Below are 22,666 nucleotides of genomic sequence, written 5' to 3'. Positions count from 1 at the left end.
AGAATGTGTGCTCTGATATGCCACGCTCGTGCAGCTAGAGAGGCGCGGAGGTAATGCTGATAATATGATGGTATAATATTGCTATATGAATAACAGTAACATAAAGCTTACTGATCAGGTAGGCCTATGTGTCCCTTCCCGCCATTTCGATAGTGGAATCAATATTTCTCTAGCTCCTTCAATAGACTCTTAAACTGTACTAATATAAGGCTAGATAGAAGGTTAGACACGCACTTTCAATATCCATATGTAAAAGTTGATGCTAGTGAACGTTTCGAGCAAATAATCGTTGCTGATCCACATAATTTGTCAATAGATATGTGCAGTCTTGGCAGGAAATGTGAGCAACTCTGATGTATTAATGACAGAAGTTTAAACATTCTGACCCGATGGGAAATAATACAGAAGATAAATAAGTTTAGTAAATGTTCAAACAACGTAGATATTGCACTGACACATCCCTACGTCAGGGGAGAGTGACGTCAGGATGCGCGGGGGACATGCGCGGCGCCACGAAAACAAACAAAATGAAGGCTCAGGACAGTAAGGCGTTATGGGCTCCGCAGACAGAAAAACCTATTCATTATACGTACGAGACGGTGATCGTGTTTGTACTGAATGTGACTGAGTGACGGAAACGCAGAAAATTGTTAATATAGTGGCTTGAATTAATTTACTCGCTTGTTTTCCGCAGATATTTGAAAGAGTTCCGAGTGGAGCAGTGCAGCCTCTTCCTGCAACACAAGTGCACGCAGCACCGCCCATACACGTGTTTCCACTGGCACTTTTTGAATCAGCGGCGAAGAAGACCCATTAGAAGAAGAGATGGCACGTTAAATTACTCAGCGGATACTTATTGTAACAAATTTGACGAAAACACGGGCATCTGTCCTGACGGGGATGAGTGAGTAACACCGTATTACGCTTTATTTACACTATATTTTTCGATCGTGATTCTTCTCGATGACAGTCAATGATCCAACACATCCAGACAGGGCGTTAGCGAGGATATGTGTTGCTGGTGTGCTGGGAAGGGGGCGTTATTAGGGGCGGAGATTATGGAGTACGGGAGTGGACGCCTCAGCCATCCTTATTCTACCTTATTATTCCGTGTTATTACTTCGTTTCTCATTATTTTGTGCTCAGAATTCCTGGGTAGGACTCAAGGTGTCCAGATGGTGTATTTGGGAGGGTGTGTGTGGAATAGTGTGGTTTATATAGTCAAAGTAAGGGACAAAGGGCCCCGAGCAGGAGTGGGTGTGTATGTAAACAAAGCGAAGACAGGTGCCGCGTCCCTCCCTCCCACCGTGCCCCCGCTCTTCCCTCCACCGCCGTAAGACTTCCTATATCTATGCTGCCCCGTCTTTATCTGTTTATTTATTATCGGTTCTGCAGTGATGCGATCCAGGATGATTACTTTTGTCATGGCCTTCCTTTGTATTGTATTCTCTCTTATATTGCGGTTCATTGCCTGCAGTGGCGGGCCTACTTGTACCAACTGAGGGTTTCCTATTAGGTTGTATTTTTTGACAGGAAGATATTGCAGGATAATGGAGACAGTGTTTCGGGGTTGTTGAGCGAAGGCCCAGCATCAAGAATATATACCGAGATGTACCAACCCAATAATCCTAATTAGATTTATTTAGATTAATTCAATCTAATGCTGTAGTAAAACAATATTTTGTGTTTTAATAAGCATGTTGTAGTTCATTAGAATAGCATTATAGTCAGTGTAGTGGGTTAATTCAGCAATGCATTGAATAGTTTATGCTTGTAACTGTAACACTCAGTCAGGACTGATTGAATCTCAGATATCTCTTGATAAACCATAGATAAGTCAATCTCCCAATCTGGTAAGGGCTTGCTACCTTAAATGTTATAGTATTTGTTTGTTTTTTCACGATACCTCAAAGATAGATGATACATTCATACCCTCAGCATCTTTTGTGTAGCAATAATGATCACAATAATCATCACCCAAGAAGGCATGACATGGTGTGCTGCATTGTTTCCCTCACTTCATTATAGTGGGTAACTTATCATATCACTTTTCAGTAAAAATCAAGTATACACAGTATGATATCTTTGGCTTGCTTAACAGAATTTAATTGATGTTTATTTATAGTCTCACTTTTTGAAAATATTCAGAATATTTAAGCAGAAAATTATCTGTTGACTGTGTATACTTAGCAAACACACCATACAGATCATTTTTTTAGCAAACCTCTGCCACTGTTCATGGAACTCTAATGACAATACCAATCTTGTACTAATTACTTTTTTACAGGATATAACCCTATTGGGAAATTGTTTTCTTTGGTCTGTCCCCATAAGGTAGTCACCGCATAAGATCATGTATCTCCATCTTAGTCTGTCTTCTGCATCTTCTTTTACATCACCACCACCACCATTCCTGCATTGCATCCATAAGTCTTCTCTCCTTATCTGGTGGGTTTCTCTTTAACATCCTCTAGTCTGTTCCACATACTCCACTTGGATATTTTAGATTATTTGATATAACCATACCATGCATGTACTTGGTTTTCTGATCATTATTTAACCACTAATCACTGTTTGATGGCAGGTGCCCATACTTGCATCGCACGGCTGGTGACACAGAGCGTCGGTATCACCTGAGGTACTACAAGACCGGGATGTGTGTGCATGACACTGACTCTCGGGGCATGTGTGTCAAGAATGGGCCACACTGTGCCTTTGCCCACGGCGTGGAGGACGTCAGGTGGGTCTCCTGCGCGGGGCATGTGGGTGGTGCTGGAACAACTACTTTCACCAGTCTCCCCAGGTCTCCAGTGCCAGTGTTGTGTGTCGTCAGTAAAACCTCATTCCCAGCCATTGTTTGTAGAAGACAGACAGGCCAGTGTTTCTTGTACACAGGTGTCATGCACTAGTGCCGTTATCTCTGGAGTTATTCTTGATGTATAACAATTCTTCTAAAGCTATTTTGTATCCTTCATTACATAGTATTTATTTGCTCAGTACATTCACTTTAATTTAATCTAAGTGTACTTAACATATTAGGAGGAGGTTTTACTATTGACCTGTGATATATACTATTAGTATAGTAATGAGTACAAATCTTGAACATTAATGAAGATGATTTTGTTAAAAATTGAAAGTATTCTATAAAAAAAAAAAAACGTCTTTGCTTCATGTTATTTTCTCTTGGTGCCTGGCTCCTGACAGGCCTCCAGTGTATGACATTCGGGAGCTACAAGCACTGGAGCTAATGGACCACGAAGGTCTAAATGGTAGTGGCCCAAACAATCTAGACAAGGAGCGGAATATGGTGAACGATGACCCCAAGTGGCAGGGTGAGTCACTGTACCCTGCTTCCCACCACTTCCAAGAAATTAAACCCTTTTTTATTTATTTGTTTTTTCAGAGTTAGGACTATGTGTGCATCTTAAAGCCATTGCATTTGAATAGTCTACAACTTTGACATTAAAGTAAATGCAAAATCCTCAGAGAAATGTTGATATGCATTTGTATATGTATTTGTGAGTGAAAAATGTACTTTTTTGTACATGACTTAAAAGGAAAATGACATTGGAGATCAAGTAATAGTAAATACATCTGGTTACCTTGCACTGTGTTATTGTTATTACAATTGTACTTTGTCCACCACACTTTTCTTTTATATGTTTCAGATACAAAAGTTTTTCACAGTTTTAAATTGATGGTGTGAGTGGAGAGTTCTTAAACATTGTTGACATGAACATTTTCTATGGTGTGATTATGTTTGAAATGGATGGATGACAAAGGTTGAAATTTTTTTTTTATTCTTTTTCAGATACTAGTTATGTTTTAGCAAATTACAAAACAGAGCAATGTAAAAGGCCTCCTAGGTTATGTCGGCAAGGATATGCTTGTCCTCAATACCACAACTCTAGGGATAGAAGAAGATCTCCAAAAAAGTGTAAATATAGGTAAGACAAGATTCTCTCTCTCTCTCTCTCTCTCTCTCTCTCTCTCTCTCTCTCTCTCTCTCTCTCTCTCTCTCTCTCTCTGCAAGACGTTCAAGACTTGCATTTCACGTGTGCATCCTCTCCATGTTTTTGTGCTCATCACAGCTTTTAACAGTATTGCAGTCAGCATTTGAGTAGCTGTCTTTTCTTGCTGCCTTCATGTAGAATAGAGTGGTTGTCTAAAGCACTATTATTCTTTATCCCCGGGCAGGTCCACAGCATGTCCCAATGTTAAGCATGGGGACGAGTGGGGTGAGCCAGGCAACTGTGACAACGGAGACGCCTGCCAGTACTGTCACACTCGCACTGAGCAGCAGTTCCACCCAGAGATTTACAAGTCTACCAAATGCAACGACATCCAGCAGAATGGCTACTGTCCCCGAGGGGCCTTCTGTGCCTTTGCTCATCTAGACCGTATGTTTTCATTTACACAATATGGGCTTTTCATGGGAATTTATGGTCTAAAGGAGGGTTTTTTTGGGGGTACCGCCTATCGGAAAGCTCATTCATTAGGGAACAGTTATCCAGAGTCGAAGTCCTTCTTTCTTTCAGACCCTGGCCAGGATTTGAACCAGTTCTCTCCGGGTCCCCTTGACCCCCAAGCATTTGGTTCCACTGTACCTCAGCGATCCATGAATTTTGGCTATCCTCCTTCTCCTTAGACTTGACTGGTTGCTTTATATGCTACGGGGGGACTTTTAATTTGGTAGAGTTGGTGGAATTATGTAAAAATGTATTGTATCTTGCCTCTTAATACCAGATAAACTCAAAAGACCACATTCTGCAACATTTTTATTTATTTGTATATTTATTATGGTTATTCTTATTATTAGACCAAGGTCAACAAAAATTTAGGGAAAAAAATGTTCACTGAAGCACTGGTAAATGTTGAATGTGATACAAATAACTGCTACAATGATTTGTTAGTTGTATTTCATTTTTTATATTATATTTTTGTGTGAAAACTTATCCAACAGAAATAGTCAACATATTTATATTTAGTGATGTGATACTACTATATAATTGTGGCATATATGGTGCTGGTAACATTTAGGGCAACTTAGCTACTTTCATTGGATATTAATTGCATTTACCAATTTGTGTCTTCACTATTTCAGAGGAGATGACTTTAGTGAGAGAGACAGCTGCCAGTGAGAATTGTATAGGAACAAGTTTAGCAGATATTTTACAATCCGCTCTGCCAGACACTCCGCCACTTCCAGGCACCAGTACCTCATCCTCCACCAACACCACCATTGCTATGACCACCAAGGCATCCAATGTGAGTCACATCTTACACCTCATTGCAGACCATCATATTTCCAATGTAGTCACTGATTTGTCCTCACTGCTATTCACAGTTGATCTAAAAATCTCTCTCTCTCTCTCTCTCTCTCTCTCTCTCTCTCTCTCTCTCTCTCTCTCTCTCTCTCTCTCTCTCTCTCTCTCTTGGTTCCACAACCACTTATTTATCCTTCAGCAACATATTGATGACTATTGCATTGATTTTAGTTCTATAAATTTCCATTTGCTATTCTGTTTATTTAATGAGCAAAAGGCTGACCTGATTTTGGACAGCAAATATTCTGATGGTAATAATAATGTATTTGGAGATGTCCATCATTCTCATATGTAGCTAATCTAATGGGGATTTTTTTCTGTCATTAATTGCATTGTGTTGCTTCACAGTGCAACAACGACTCGGTATTTGGCAACGGCCCAAATCATTCCCAGCCCCTAGCACCCATCGGCAGCAAGCCACGCCATTTTAGTGGCAACACCCTGCAGGGGGGGCCAACAGACTCTTTGGGTCTGAGTGGCACCTTTGGAGGAGTCCTTGGTTCCTACCACAAAGCACCAGGATCAGAAAGGGAAGACCGGGAATCTCAATTTAAGAAGCAGCTGGCAGCCATTGAAAATGATCCTACTCTGGATATCCAGGAAAAGAACAAACGCAGGCAGGGTCTCTTCATGCCCAGTGTGCTGCCTGGCAACCATCACCACCCATCAGTCAGCCTCTCCATCAGCTTGCCTTCCTCTTCTTATGTCTCCTCTCTGCCCTCCAGCCTCTCCTCCACTGTGTCACCTCTTGCTCCACCATTCTATCCCACCAGTGATACTGTGGAGTCTGTAGTGGGTAAGTAGGGCATTATGTTGTTCTAAAGTGGACACACACACACACACACACACACACACACACACACACACACACACACACACACACACACACACACACACACACACACACACATAAATGACATGGTGGATGGGGTGTCCAGTTATGTGAGCCTATTTGCAGACGATGCAAAATTGTTAAGAAAAGTGAGATGTGACAAAGATTGCGAACTACTCCAGGAAGACTTGGACAGAATATGGAAATGGAGCTGTACATGGCAAATGGAGTTCAACACGACAAAATGCAAGAAAATTAGAGTTTGGCAAGAGTGAAAGAAGAATCAGGAGTATGTACAAGATAGGAAATGAAGACATAAAACCAGTCATGAAGAAAAAGACCTTGGGGTGACAATTACCAATGACCTATCGCCAGAGAGACATATAAACAAAATAATTGGAGAAGTATTGAACTTATTGAGGAACATAAGAGTGGCGTTCGTATATTTAGATGAAGAAATGATGAAGAAAATAATTACTGCAATGATAAGACCGAGGCTTGAATATGCAACAATACAGTGGGCTCGAACTTAAAGAAACACATAAGGAAACTAGAGAAAGTACAGAGGGCTGCAACAAAAATGGTGCCTGACTTAAGAGATTTGACTTATGAAGACAGACTGAAAAGAATGCAACTTCCGACCCTGGAAAACAGAAGAAAGGGAGACCTGATAGCAATATACAGAGTGATGATTGGCATGGAAAAATGGATAGGGAAGATCTGTGTATGTGGAATGAAAGAATGTCGAGAGGGCATGGGAAAAAACTAAAAATGGCCACTTATAGGAGAGATGTGAAAAAATATAGCTTCCCTCATAGAAGGGTGGAAGCATGGAATAGTTTAGACGTGGAAGTGGTCAACGCAAGGAATATTCATGATTTTAAGAAAAAGCTGGACATTAGTAGATATGGAGACGGGACAGTACGAGCATAGCTCTTTTCCCGTATGTTACAATTAGGTAAATACACACATTATTCAAGAGTGACTGACATACTACAACATAGAGAGGGATGGGTGGATGCTATCTACCTGGACTAGAAAAAGGCCTTTGATAAAGTACCACACAATAGACTGATGTGGAAACTAAAGATGACTGGAGGAGTAAATGATAAACTAGCAAAATGGATGGAAAATTACTTAATGGGAAGAGAAATGAGAACAGTGGTGAGAGGAAGGAAGTCCGAGTGGAAGAAGGTAACCAGTGGAGTTCCACAAGGGTCAGTGCTGGGTCCCATCATGTTTTTGATTTATGTTAATGATATGCCAGTAGGAATTGACAGTTATATGAACATGTTTGCACGATACTAAAATTATGAGGAGAGTAAAGAATGTGGAAGATTGTAACAAGTTACAGGAAGATCTTGATAAAATATATGAGTGGAGTAAAGAGTGGCAGATGGAATTTAATATAGACAAGACCCATGTTATGAAAATGGGAAGAAGTAGATACAGACCAAACTGGGATTACAGGCTGGGTGATAAGAAAATTAAAGAGACCAATGAGGAGAAAGACTTAGGAGTAACCGTGCAAAACACTTTGTCACCGGAGAAACACATTAACAAGATTGATGGGTGGATACAGTGTATCTAGACATTAAAAAGGCTTTTGACAGTACCACACAGAAGACTCCTATGGAAAATAGAACACATGGAGGGAATTAAAGGAAATATCTTAAATTGAATGACAGATTACTTAACAGATAGGAAAATGAGGATAGTGTTAAGAGATACACCATCAAGTTGGAGCACTGTAACCAGTGACGTTCCACAGGGTTCGGTGTGGGCACCAATAATGTTCCAAATATATGTCAACGATATACAAGAGGATTGAGTAGCTACATAAATTTGTTTGCAGATGAAGCCAAGCTTTTGAGAGTTATAAAGAAACAAAATGATTATATGGAATTACAGAAAGATATTGATAAGATCTGGAGATGGAGCTAGAAGTGGAAATTATAATTTAATACTAAGAAATGCCATGTAATGGAAATGGGTAAAAGTAATAGAAGACCTACATGGGAATATAAAATGGGAGAAGAGATTATAATGAAAAGAAGAGAAGAGAAAGACCTGGGAGTGATTATACAAGACATCCTGACTCCAGAAAGACATATAAATGGATTATTTGCTTCAACATACAGGATACTTACGAACATCAGGGTAGCATTCAATTACATGGATAAAAGTATGATGAAAAAGATATTAACCACTATGATAAGACCTAGACTAGAATATGCAGCAGTGGTATGGTTGCCATATAGGCAGAAAGATATCAAGAAACTAGAAAGGATACAAAGGGCAGCTACAAAGATGGTCCCTGAAATAAAAGATTTTCCCTATGAAGAAAGACTGAAGGAGATGGAGCTACCAACTTTGAAGGATAGACAGGAAAGAGGAGACTTAATAATGATGTATAAGTTAGTAAACCGTATAGAGAAGATAGATAGACAAGACCTGGTAACACTGATGGAGCAGGGAGACAGACAAACAAGAGGACATTCCAAGAAAATCACGAAAAGTCAGTGTCATAGGAATATCAAGAAGTTCAGTTTTCCACATAGGATGGTAGACATCTGGAATAGATTAAGTGAAGAAATTGTAATAGCAGAAAGTGTGTGCAAATTTAAGAAGTTAGATAAATGTAGATATGGAGACAGGTCACTATGAGCCCCACTCGAACCCTGTAACATACAACTAGGTAAATACACACACACACACATAGCGTACAATACCTTAGTCTAATGGGAAAAAGTGATCATGTGACATAAGAGCTGGAAATATAGGAAACTAGAGAACATAGGAGGACTGTGTGGACTTTCGATCGAATGGACAAGAGACTATTTGAAGGATAGGGAAATGAGAACTGTGATCAGAGATATATACTCATCTTGGGATAAAGTAATTAGTGGAGTGCCACAAGTGTAAGTGTAGCCCCCATTATGTTTCAGATTTATGCAAACGACATTCACATTGGGATAAACAGTTATAAAAATTTATTTGCTGATTATGCAAAGCTGCTAGGAGTTATCAAAACCATAGAGGACTTTCTGCTGTTGCAGAAAGATATAAACAAGATCTGTGAGTGGAGCAGGAAGTGGAAATTGGAGTTTAATGCCAAGAAATGTCTCATAATGGAACTAGGAAAGAGTAAGAGAAGACCAGTATGGAACTATTGTGATGGGACAGGAACAAATAATGAAGACTAAAGAGGAAAAAGATCTGGGAGTGATCATACAGGAAAATTTGAGCCCTGAAAAAACACATAAGCAAGATATTTGGACTATCATAAAATGTTGACTAATATAAGAGTGGCATTTCATTACATGGATAAAGATATGATGAAAAATATCATCACAAGCATTATATGCCCATGGCTGGAATATGCAGCAGTGGTATAGTCTCCGAGCTCTAAAAAAGATACAAGAAAATGGAAAGGATACAGAAGATTGTTACGAAGATGGTGCCAGAATTAAAGGATCTCACAGATGAAGAACGACTGAAGGAAATGGACTGCCAACCTCACAAGATAGAAGAGAACATGGGGACCTAATAACAATGTATAAAATAGTAAATGATATTGTAAAGATAGACAAAGAAGACCTGGTGCTGTTGACAGAAAAAGATGGAAGGACAAGAGGGCATAAAAAGCTCAGGATGCGGCAGTATGTGAAGGATATTGGAAAATACCGTTTTCCACACAGAACAGTGGAAAAATGGAATGCATTTGATAATGAAGTTGTTATAGCACACAATGTGCATAACTTTAAGGAAAAATCAGATAAATGGAGATACGGAGACAGGGCACTATGAGCCCCACTCAAACCCTGTACAATACAACTAGGTAAATACAATTGCCAACATTAAAGAAAAGGATATAAAAGGAGTAAATTCATTCTTGATGTTTAAAGTAATACATGAAGGAGCTGAACAGGAGATGCCACAATGGGGAAAAAAGAAATGAGTATGATATTAGAAATTTAGACCTTTCAGTGTTAAGTAATGTGGCTTGTCAAAGTAGAATATTTTTAATTCAAATTATTAGTGTTTCAGTACATTGTTTATTATGATTACTTATTTTCTTTATTTGTGGCTTTAAGTATTTTTTTTCTTCAGTTCATAAACATCTTATTCTAAGTTTATTTTTCCTGTATACATTTCCATTCTTGATTGTTTAATGTTTTTGAAGAATTCTTTTGTTTTTGTTTTTCTTGTCCAGCACATATTCGTACATGTGTGGTTATTGTTTTATGACTTGACATTACCTTGTGTTTCTCCCAACAGGAAGTGCCCTGGAAGACTTAAACTTGGATGAACCTCTCAACATTGCTGCCTCTTTAGATAGGGAACTAGAAAATGAAAGCAATTCATTAAATAATTCTATATCGTCAAGCTTTGCTAACTCAGGTAAACTACAATTCTTTGTTTTTTGTATTTTAATTTACATTCAGGCTGATTTTATATAAGTGAGATAAGAGATTTCATTGTTCAGGGTGCCTCACTAAAGAAACACCAGCTCACCTCATTGATATTACCAGCATAATTACTCAGAGGGAACACACACTTACCTCAAATAACCATCAGCTGTAAAAACCCTGGTGTCCGGGTGTTGGCAGCAAGCAGTAACCGCCTCAACTCTCCAGCCACCTTTCCAGAGTTGATTGAAAAAGTAACAAAATTGTATTGTAAAAGTGCAAACAGCTGTCAACTTTAGTATAATATGCTTTTGTTATTGTGTTATTGTAGTTGTAAGCAAACTTATGGGCATTGATGACACTCTCAGGTCTACTTGGATCCAGCGCCCCAGTCAACATTCCTGGATCAAGCTTTCAGGAGCGATCAGGTGGCCTTATCACCAATCCCTCACCCTCTACATCTTCCCCAGCCTTTACACACTCATTCTTCCAGTCATCACTACATCGGGAAAATTCTTTAGACCAAGTAAGTTACAGAGATGCCTTACTGCTTTCCTCTTAACCCTTTATGTTGGCTGACTGTAGCTATAATACATTACAGTGATTTTCTAGCCTTTTTTAGTATCCCCAAATAACACTGTGCCTTGGATCTCCATCAGGGAACAGCAGCATTCCTTGGAGCAAATGGTGTAAGCAAAATGAGTGGAGGTGGTCTCTTTGACTTGACGTCCAACATGTCTCCACATAATCGTAACCATCTTGCCAATCCTCTCTCCCAGTCTCCTTTGGTTGCTCCCTTTAATGCAGCAAACAACTCAGGCCCATCAGAGATCCAGCGCCTGAGAGAAGAACTGGTCACCAACAGAGCGAAGGTAGGACTGATCACTGCTTTTGTTTCCATAGTGGCAAATGTGTGATATCTAATGAAAGAGTGCAGGCTTTATTAATGTCTTAAGTTCTTATATTGGCCATACAAACAATTCATATGGAACATAACTGCTCTCATCATTGGAGTCTACCTGTACCTTAGATATATGTAACATTCATCTACTGTTACCTTTACCATAAATTTACAAAGTATTAGTCTAGTTTTATTTTTACCAACAATTTATAGATTAGTTCTGTGTTACTCTTTCCTGCACAGCTTGCTTCCTGGGAGGAGGGCATTGCACAGGCCCGCACTGCCTGTGAAGCCTGGAGGAAAGAAGCAGATGAGGCCACCAGGAAGCACAAACTGGCTGAGCAGACCAAAGAGGAGGTACACTACTTTTTACTTTCAAATAATTTCATTGTCTAACTTTTTGTTCTGAATCAACTTTTTAGAAAGCTTGTGCTATATATCTTTTGTAGCTAAATATAACAAGGTGAGTCTTTGGGTCATTTAATTAATAGATGAATGATTGAGTAATGAAATGAATAAAAATTGAAGAAATCCTGCAATACCTCACCCATTAATCCATCCTCTCCACTGAATAATGAAAAGAATAAAAATTGAAGAAATCCTGCAGTACCTCACCCATTAATCTATTATCTCCACATTGCAGTATGTGGCCAAGATTGCTGCACAGCAAAAGGAAATTGAGGATTTACGTGCTGGCCGCTTAGGACCTTACGTGCAAGCTCTCCATCCTCACACAGAACTGGAGAAACTCCCACTTCACACTCTAAAAGCACTTCAAAGTCAACTTAGGCAAGATTTAGATACTGTAGATAAAGTAAGTGATGTTCTTGAGTTTAATCACTATCTCTTTATGCCATGGCATCACATTTCTTAGGTGGTGTTGAACTTTGCTTTGTTGTGAAACATTTTGTGATTAAATGGTGGAATTTAGCCATAGAAAAGATCTTCACATCAAATAAATTGATAGTAAATAATTATTTTTAAAGATAAGGATTTCTTATATTGGTAGAAAGGACTGACTGGTTCTATTGGAAGAACATTTGAAGACTACCTTTGTAGCTAAATTTTTCTAAAGACCACCTAATACCAATTGTCAGTTTGGACTAGTTAAGAACACCTCCAGTCTTTTAGAGCTTCTTCCAGCTTGGCCAGTAAAAGAAAAAGGGAATTCATGAATGGTTATTGTAGTTGTGGTGATTACAAACACATACATAGATGGTAGGGAAGTTTGTTGCAGTTAACTGTCACAATAGAGATTACATTTATAGATTTTATGAACATACAATTGTTAAAGTTAAATTGATATTGGAACCATTTAGGTCTCTCATTTTGTAGTATTTCTCAGTGGTAGGGAAACATAAAAAGCAAGATGTATAGTATACTGTAGTGCCCAAATGAGTAGCCACTGACTATTTGCCTTACTGAAACACTTACCAGTTCAGTTTATGGTGGTATCAAAATGGGACAGGCAAGTGGTGCATGTTGGTTGTGTGTGTGTGTGTGTGTGTGTGTGTGTGTGTGTGTGTGTGTGTGTGTGTGTGTGTGTGTGTGTGTGTGTGTGTGTGTGTGTCATCCATCCATTGTCTTCCGTGCAACACATGATGGCAACCCTCAACTTGACATCAGATGGCTGAAGGAGTGAGATGGGATGTCACTGTTCCACTGGCAACTCACAACTTACCATGCATTATTCTCATTTTGTTTACCTTTCATACAAAACAAGTGAAAACTAGCTTCTGATGACACAGAAATACCTTGAATCATGGCACTGCATAGAGCAGACATCTGTAGTAATGAAATTGTTGATCTTCACCTCCTCGGTCGCCTGCTGGTCACCCAGCCAGTCTTCCCCATTACGGAGCGAGCTCAGAGCTCATAGACCGATCTTCAGGTAGGACAGAGACCACAACACACTCCACACACCGGGAAAGCGAGGCCACAACCCCTCGAGTTACATCCCGTACCTATTTACTGCTAGGTGAACAGGGGCTACACATTAAGAGGCTTGCCCATTTGCCTCGCCGTCCAAGCAAAGGGTGAAGGGACTCCTGATGGTAGCTGTGACCTGCCTGAGTACACAGCTAGTGGCTGTGTAAGCTGGAGAATATTATCTGAGGTAATACATGCTTTCAAAAGGCAACTCTAGACCCACTGCCAAGATTCTGTTTTGTCTTAGATAATGTCTTCCTTCCTACACATCCACTAACAGCATGTTCCACCAGGTGATGGTTACCACCGCCAACCTCTGCTTGGGCACAAATGCCAGCAGCATCAGAAATATAATTTTAAGAAATATTTACTCTATGCACTGCCATGATTCAAGGTAGTTTCCTACTCATCAGGAGCAAGGTGTTTTTTTTCTTATTTTTTAGGAAAAGTAAACAAAAAGATTAATGTGTGGTAAGTCGTGAGTTGCCAGTGAAACAGTGACATCCTACCTCACTCCTTCAGCCGTCTAATGTCAAGGTGAGGGTTGCCATCATGTGCTGCAGGGAAGACACACACACACACACACACACACACACACACACACACACACACACACAGCCAACATGTACTGCTTGCCTTTCCTGTTTTGATACCACCATAAACTGGACTGTTATGTGATTCAGTAAAGCAAATAATCAGTGACTACTCATTGGTTGCTTCTGTAGGTACAATTATCATGGAAGAACTGTTTCATAATTCTCTCTCTCTCTCTCTCTCTCTCTCTCTCTCTCTCTCTCTCTCTCTCTCTCTCTCTCTCTCTCTCTCTCTCTCTCTCTCTCTCTCTCTCTCTCCAAATTATCTTGATTTTTTAATATTTGGTAGTGGCATAAAATGTTCTTTTATGACTATTACTTTCACCACACTCAGGGTCTTCCTGCAATACAGTATCATGTGGGGAGGAATAGCATGAAAAGCATTTTTTGTACTTGTTCAGTATTCCATAGCAATGTCTTTTCTTGAAACTAACTTTTAAAAGAAAAATTTAACCATTTTTGTTTCTTACAGGTAATAAATAATTATGGAAACAAGAGTGAACAATGGCCTGGGAATAGCAATGCGTGGTAAGTGTAGAGTGAAGACAGGGCTCCAGCCTCCATATTGTTGCCATCTGCAGGAGGAAATCTTCTCTTAGGTCAATCCTTAAGGAGAACATCCAGTGATTTGTTGGTCTATGATACCAAACCTCAGACATTTTAGACTTTATGCCAGGTTTTACAATAATTTGCTCCTGCTTGTGTCATCATAACTTGGTGAAGAGTTGTTAATCAAGCCTCAATGCGGCTGCAAAGATAATCTCAGCATATATATCATTTTCCATTACAGAAATGGGTTAGGTTTAGATACTTGTAATGAAAGGAGGGTTTTGAGAGAGGTGACTTTTTTGCCCTCATCCTCTCTCCCTTCCCCGGTGATGTTCTGATGACTGACTCAGTACAAAGAATGCAACAATGAAAGTCTCATTAGCATAGAATGATTTGCCCACATTCGTGTGTGTGTCATGTTGTGTGTGTGCCAGAGGTGACCAGCCCTCACTTGTTTACCACACCCATTGCCAGGGAAGAGCACCTTTGCTCATTTTGTACTCAATTCCAGTATTAAATTTTACAGTTGCAGACGTACAGCTGTAGACTATTTTGTAAACACACATATCCATCATTATATAATAAATAATATATATATATATATATATATATATATATATATATATATATATATATATATATATATATATATATATTGGTAATGTCAACCATAACTGGCAGAGAATTCTTGTTGAAGGTAAAGAAGTTAGTGTTTGTGGCATTTGAGGAGGTAGCTATGAGTGCCCCGTGTGGCTAGTCCTGCCCAAGGTGCTGAGTGTGGGGCACAACAACTGGTATGATTTTAATCTGGCACCTCCGTGTCCCTATGTTCAAAACTACCAAAATAAAGTTTCTTAATAGACGTTTCTGTATATCTTATATAGAATTTTTTATTGTAATTGTAATCAAAATCAATTATTAGATAATGAGATCAATATTTATATTTCCTAGAAATAGTAAAACAGTTTTTTATATAACTTAAAATTATAGCATGAGGGGGAGTGGTTGCAGGTTTACATGGATGGCCTGACAGTCCCTCCCTTGTCTCAGATCCTAGATTCAGCAACACATTGTTAAGGACAGATGTAAAGACTAAGAGCCAATGTTTTGACTTATGTATATTTAGGATTTTCCAATTTAACTAATAGTGATATATTGATGAAGCTGCCTGTGCAGCATAGGAGTATTTAGGTAGATGCAATACTTGTTTTGGGTGAGGGGCTCTCCTGGTGGCAGCTTTGTTTAGGCTGCAGGATCAGTGGTGTGCTGTGAGCTTCATGGAGCACTGGGTGTCAGGGCAGGGCAGTGAGAGGGACCCCGCCTCTCAATATAGTCCAGTCTGGTTTTTTTTTTTTTTTTTTTTTTTTTTTTTTTTTTTTTTTTTTATTATGGAACATTGCCAAGGGAACAAAATACTTGGCTGACCTATTGTTCAGCAACCAGATTGATGTGTTTTTTACCTGCAGGTTTTACATTATTTATATGGTGTTATTTTTTTACCTTTTCATACAAGTGTAAATTTAAAGTTCATTAGGATCTTGTATGGTGTTCATGTTTGTGTTGATGTGAAGAGACAGGTCTAGCCTGTTTGTGAGCCACCACCATTGCAATGTTGAAGACCTCCCACTAGCCTCTACTGTTGGTCTTTCTCATGTACAAGATAATATCTAAGTTCCCGCTTGTGATAAAAAGAGTCATTGCGCTTGCTCTCTGTTCAGGTTTAATGTGAGATTGAAACAAAAGGAACAACTTATTTTGTATGCATAATTTTTAGTGCAGTTCAAAGCTGCTGTTGTGTACTAAGAGTCAGCTATAATATTTTGGTACAGTCAGGTGTTTAAAAAACCCAAGCCACCCCCTCATTCATTGTGTGTGACTTTAGAGGGAACGTAGGTGTTAGGTATGCCACCAACACCTGAAGTATTAGAGGCCCATAAGGCCGGTAGGTGCCATCCAGCCTCACCAGGTGATGGTAGTGGACCTCTCCTTGTTAAATGTTATTAAATTGTTGCTACACCGTGACCTGCCTCCATGTGGTTCACCTGTGACTGCTCAACTGCCCAGTCTGCACATGAAGTGGTACATGCAGCTGATTCTATGGTGGTTGTATATCATGACGTTTTCTGCCCTCATTACTGGGTTAGCCTCTCCCTTACTGCACCAAGTGAAATTTTGTACAAGGAACCTCTATTTTGACCAGTACTTTTCACTTCACTAGTGCTGTGTATAATGTAACTTAAGTATTCTTTATAAGCTTTAGGTTTGGTGCTGTGATATTTAGGTTTTCTGTGTTCACATAACAATACCAGATACTGGTATTTTTAAGAATAAATTTTTTTTTTTTGGTTAATCACCAGATTGCAAAAGGCTCTTGATATCAGTTGTCTTATAATTTGTCATCTAGACACAAGAATGTTATCAGTAAGTTGTTTGAGTTAAACTTGAGTTACTTATTGAAAGATGCACTTGTCAGTCTGTGTTTGTGTATCGTACAACAGTGGCCCTGTCATCCTCATGTTTTATATGCAATGCTGTAAGTGATATGATCAGTACTATTGTATTATAGGCCACATTTCAAATGTTACCCAGATGAATACTTTTATCTCACAAACAGATAATTGTGGTTTTCTCAAATGAATTTTAAATAATTGTAGCAATTATGAATTCCTTAGATTCTTGAATATGTAGTTTTGTGGTGGCATAACATTGTCATCAGCTTATGGCACATTGGCCCTAAAGATTTATATGATGGAGGTCTTACACTAGAATGTCTGCTATCAGATGTCATACATTTCTTGTGCTCTCTCTCTCTCTCTCTCTCTCTCTCTCTCTCTCTCTCTCTCTCTCTCTCTCTCTCTCTCTCTCTCTCTCTCTCTCTCTCTCTCTCTCTCTCTCTCTCTCTCTCTCTCTCTCTGTCTCACATTACCTAGATTACAAACCTAGAGGCATTTAAAATAGCAGTAAAATTTATGTATTTCTCTTACATTTTGGTTGTGTGAGGAGAGAATGGCAGCCATATAGTACTTTAGAAATGTTGAGGTTAAGTAAAGAAACTTATCATGTGGTTGAAAATTAAGAGTAGATTAAATTTACTCCTGCAACACTTACTGGATGGGAAGCAATAATTGAAAGCTCAAGAGTAAGCAGATGATTTTTTTTTTTTTTTTTTTTTTTTTTCCACCTATAAGAAACGATATTATAGAAGAAATAAGTATCATCCATGCAATATGTAACTGGTAACATGTTAAATATTTCCTGTACAAGAGGAATGTTATTTAGTCTACTCAACAGTAACCATATAGCTAAGAATAGTAATAAGCCACCTCTAGAGCCACGAAGTCAAATTGTTTCTCTCTCTCTCTCTCTCTCTCTCTCTCTCTCTCTCTCTCTCTCTCTCTCTCTCTCTCTCTCTCTCTCTCTCTCTCTCTCTCTCTCTCTCTCTCTCTCTCTCTCTCTCTCTCTCTCTCTCTCTCTCTCTCTCTCTCTCTCTCTCTCTCTCTCTCTGTGTGTGTGTGTGCTGTCGCTTAAAACAATGGGGCTCAGTTTCTAAGCTATTGCAGTGTTTAGTTTGATGTTCTGACTGATAAATATGTTGTGATACATTTAAGATCTGCATTAAAAGGTGTTGTTCAGGCTGTTAAGCAAGTGAGCGGGAAGACAGCAAGAGTAGCCTGCCTGGGGGTACATCTTCAACAGCACAGGTGAAGGTGATTGTGGCATAAGAAACAACTTTACCTCACCCCTGATTGTATGCAAACATGTTACTATATATTTTTAATGACATTTTTTTTTATTCCTCTGCATTGGTTAAAACATCATGATTTTTCCCTTCTCAAATATGAACCGCTGATATTCTGTGTTAATTCAATTTTTACTTGATATTTGTAATTTTGCGATTGGTCTTTTGAAGAAACTTATAGTGGCATATGATGCTTTTCATAGTGTCATAGGGAACAGGTTATATATATATATGTATATGTTTAGATATTTGTTATTTATACTCGTAGATAGTTATTTTATGTTAGGTGAATTATCTGTTTTGTTCCTTCTGAACAGCTGAGGACAAAGACTTCTCAGAAAGTCTGTCCAGAAGTGATGCTTTACACAAAGGTCTGTGGCTGCAGTGGTTTGCCACATGTACTACTATGGTGTCAGTTCTGGTGTCCAGGTCTCAGTTGGCCTCTAGGTTTTTTAAATATCTATTTTTGCACAAATGTGAGACTACTGTAATATGCTAAGTTGAGAGCTGGAATTCCATTTTTCTACATCAATGAAGTGTAAAATTTGAGTGGTATAGTTATGGTAACTATGTGAAAGGTAAAGTGATTGTGTTTTAAGAAATAAAATAAACTTTTTTTAGCTGGCTAAAATATATTTTAATATATTTAGAACTGATAAATTCACTTGGTGAGTCAGTATACCTGCTCTAACAATGGCAACCAATAAATTACTATACATCTTTTGAAGAGTTTTGCTTGTTCCTCAGTAATAGTTATAACAATAGGAAATAGAAAAAAAAATGAGTCACTTAAGTATGAAAGACAATTAATAGAATTCATATACACCCGTTATCATGAGAATGAAGTTACGAAAGACCTTCATTATGTCGCTAAAGTGCCGTATTCTTCCATTGACAACTAACTGATTGAAGTGTCACGAACTGCGTTCAGATTTCTCCTAGTAATAGTTATAACTGAAATTCCATTGCCCAGGTTAAAACTGTACTGATTAAACAAAGTTAAGCAGTCGAGACAATGGGTGGGGCATGTGTACGAAACGATAGGATACAATAAGGAAAAAAGATGAGTTGTAGGATTGTATGTATGCCAAGTGGCGTAGAGCGTAGGGCGGTTACCTGGCGTTCATTCATTCATCTCTCTCTCTCTCTCTCTCTCTCTCTCTCTCAATAGGAATTTTAAAATATGATTAATTGATTTCCCATAAGGGGTTTATCCATTAATCACGCACAGTTCTTGCTAGACCATCACTAGAATCATGAAACACACCCTTAAAATTTTCCGAATAGCTTCTATAAGGACCTGTTTAAAATAAGGTCGAGACTAAATATGATGCCGAAACGTTTAATCTCTCTCTCTCTCTCTCTCTCTCTCTCTCTACTTGAGTAGCCACGCAGCGCGGGGCGAGACGACCAGCACTTTCCTCGGGAATATGTTTGCGTTGGTGTCACATCTCAGGCTACGTTGCCAAACCTATCTCCCTTCATATCAACAACTCTCGCCATGGATAATCAATACCAGTACTCTCTCTAAACTGTAAAATTACCGCAAACCAACGTCATTCACATTCCTCTCTAAGCATTACTCCTTAGTCGGATCCCTCCCTTCTCAGTCTTGCGGTGGACGGTTGTCCGTGTTTAACCTCAAGACGTGGCCTTGAACCCGCCGGCGGACACCAAGCTCGCTAAATTACACCTGCAAGCCGCTTTAGTCAAGTTGCTACGGCTGCACTAGCACTAATGCCACCATCACTGCCGCCAGTAGTAGTAGTAGTAGTAAGTGATGGAGATGGTGGGGGTGATACACCAATAGTACAGATAATACAATGCAGCTAATAGTGGCATAATACTTAACGAATTATTCTGACTCAAATTCTAATACTATTATATCTGTTCAAAAGGATTTGCTATATTACTTGCACAATGTTTGCGGGTGTGTAACGCCTAATTGCGTAATTGCTCTTTTTATATTACATCAATTTGCCCCTTATTATATTCAACGCAGTAGCCTCTACTCACTAATTTCGAATGGGAAGAACAAAGTACAAAGGAAACTCTCTCTCTCTCTCTCTCTCTCTCTCTCTCTCTCTCTCTCTCTCTCTCTCTCTCTCTCTCTCTCTCTCTGTTGCCGGTAGACCTACAAATGTATTGTTTCTAGTCTAATTTCTGCAAGGTCACAGCTAGCGTCTTTTGCCTCCCTTTTTCGAATTGAATACAAGGGAAATTAAATCAACGATGATAATTCGTGAGGTGTTGTCAGAGAAACGACAGATCCCTTAAAAAATATATATATAGTCTTTGGCAAGTAAGAGATGAAATATTGATTTCTGCGAGCTGAGTGACTCTTGCCATTCAGAGTTCCGTCAAGTCCTGTACTGGCGTTCACCTCACGTACTTCACTCGGCGCTTTAGTGTTATAACCCTAAACAGCCTCCGCATCTTTATCATTTACATCTCAGACGCTCAAACACACGCACCCACACACACTGAACACCACACGTTCTCTCTCTCTCTCTCTCTCTCTCTCTCTCTCTCTCCGGCAACCTTTGTGTTCACTTGAACCTCGCCGCTTATACAGTACTGAGTTCAGAAGAATGCAGTGTCGGTCAGATGTTATAAGTCTATTTAAAGAGGGAAATATAGAATAGATGGGCAGCCATGGGTGGATAAGAAAACAATCTACTGCATTGTACAGTACGTGTTTTGAATCTGACCTATGACCAGTGTACTGGTAACCCGTAATGGCCTCAAGTCGTCTCCCAAACAATCAGCATCAAGAGATTTCAAGAAAATGGACATAAAGAATGTTCTGTTCGTTTCACTTATTCATTATAGTTATTAGCCGATATATAAGTGACATCCCATCCTTTGCCCTAGGAAAATAGTGACTACTCGCTGACTCAGTTGTTATCTGAGTGAAGCACACCTGCTTACTAGCAGGCAAAGATGCTTAATCCGACCCAGCGAGCGCTGTGACCTGTGTTCCCTATGACCTGAGCAGTGAGCAACCCATGAGTGTGGATGCTCAGCTGATCGCCTGAGCATACGCCGCCTGAGAAGGAAACTTTCCCCAGCTAAATGAGTCATGACACGATTTTCTGCGTCATCACTTCTTTGTCGTTATTTTTAGAACTAATCATTCAGGAGTACTGAATATTTAAAACATGATAGTTCTGACTTCCCTCGGGCTTAACACAACGTGGTGCAAGTTTAGCATGATTAAAAGGGAAAAAAAAAAAAGACATGACACAAAATGATTAAAGGAGAAAAAAAAGATTTCATTACGTAAACGGATGTCCGAATGACATCAAAGGCCACATATTCGTTATCAGATTACATAAAAAGAAAAAAAAATAAATAAATGTAAATATATAGTTAAAACTTTGACTACCAATGGCTCCAGAACTATATACTTCTTTTTTGTATATTTTCCTATACGTTTTTGCATGATACATAGTTTTCCCGCGACAAAAACGTATAGGAAAATATACAAAAAAGAAGTATATAGTTCTGGAGCCATTGGTAGTCAAAGTTTTAACTATATATTTACATTTATTTATTTTTTTTTTCTTTTTATGTAATCTGATAACGAATATGTGGCCTTTGATGTCATTCGGACATCCGTTTACGTAATGAAATGACTAGTTTTCTTAAAAAAACTCTCTCTCTCTCTCTCTCTCTCTCTCTCTCTCTCTCTCTCTCTCTCTCTCTCTCTCTCTCTCTTGCACATGTGTAAACGTGTGCGTGTGACGTACACTTGCGGTCATAATAATGCAGGATGGAGAGTTGGCACAGGGATGTGGGGTTGAGGATGGGGTGAGGTCTATTTTATCTACGTTCAACGTTGTCTGGTTTGAACAAGAATGAGTGTAGTGGATCTGGTTTTGTGAATGTAGTAGTAGCGGTCGCAATAAAAAAAAATAAAAAACATTGGATTGCATGCTCTTATAGTGTAGTAGTAGTAGTAGTAGTAGTAGTAGTAGTAGTAGTAGTAGTAGTAGTAGAAGTAGTAGTAGTAATAGTAGTAGTAGTAGTTGTAGTAGTAACTAGTAGTAGTAGTAGTAGTAGTAGTAGTAGTAGTAGTAGTAGTAGTAGTAGTAGTAGTAGTAGTAGTAATTGTTGTTGCAGACGATTGAAGTAAGCTTGTTGATCAGGAATTGTTACTGAAGAGTCAATGTATTGAAGGATAGTCTATGTATCACAAAAGGCCTTTTTGTTTTGTTTTTTTTTTGCTCTCTCTCTCTCTCTCTCTCTCTCTCTCTCTCTCTCTCTCTCTCTCTCTCCTTGTGAGGTAGTCAAGGGCAGGTGCGAGACGTGAGTGAGGATCTGGGGAAAGATGTCAGGTATGGGACGTGAGATTTGAGGTGAGCGTCAGGTCCAGGTAAAT

The 22,666-nt window shown here is 39.0% G+C and overlaps 1 protein-coding gene across 2 annotated transcripts; it reads left to right on the top strand.

Annotated features, from left to right (window-relative positions):
• The first annotated feature begins 489 nt into the window (after nucleotides 1-489).
• LOC123520569 (RING finger protein unkempt homolog) lies at nucleotides 490-15,112 on the top strand. 2 transcript variants are annotated; one of them, XM_045282956.1, is made up of 14 exons: nucleotides 490-589; nucleotides 695-904; nucleotides 2,585-2,740; nucleotides 3,205-3,332; nucleotides 3,812-3,947; nucleotides 4,198-4,400; nucleotides 5,105-5,268; nucleotides 5,676-6,123; nucleotides 10,441-10,563; nucleotides 10,940-11,097; nucleotides 11,231-11,443; nucleotides 11,716-11,829; nucleotides 12,116-12,286; nucleotides 14,467-15,112. In XM_045282956.1, exons 1-14 carry the CDS (start codon nucleotides 501-503, stop codon nucleotides 14,524-14,526), a joined length of 2,373 nt encoding a protein of 790 aa, XP_045138891.1. In that variant the 5' UTR covers nucleotides 490-500; the 3' UTR covers nucleotides 14,527-15,112. The 2 variants fall into 2 exon arrangements, with proteins under 2 accessions (XP_045138891.1, XP_045138890.1); XM_045282955.1 differs by having other exon boundaries at nucleotides 2,585-2,803.
• The last annotated feature ends 7,554 nt before the right edge of the window (nucleotides 15,113-22,666 follow it).

This window comes from Portunus trituberculatus, chromosome 47 (assembly GCF_017591435.1).
Source record: "Portunus trituberculatus isolate SZX2019 chromosome 47, ASM1759143v1, whole genome shotgun sequence".
Lineage (NCBI taxonomy): Eukaryota > Metazoa > Arthropoda > Malacostraca > Decapoda > Portunidae > Portunus > Portunus trituberculatus.
The sequence above is the reverse complement of the archived record's forward strand: the minus strand, read 5'-3'. Positions and strand labels throughout refer to the sequence as shown.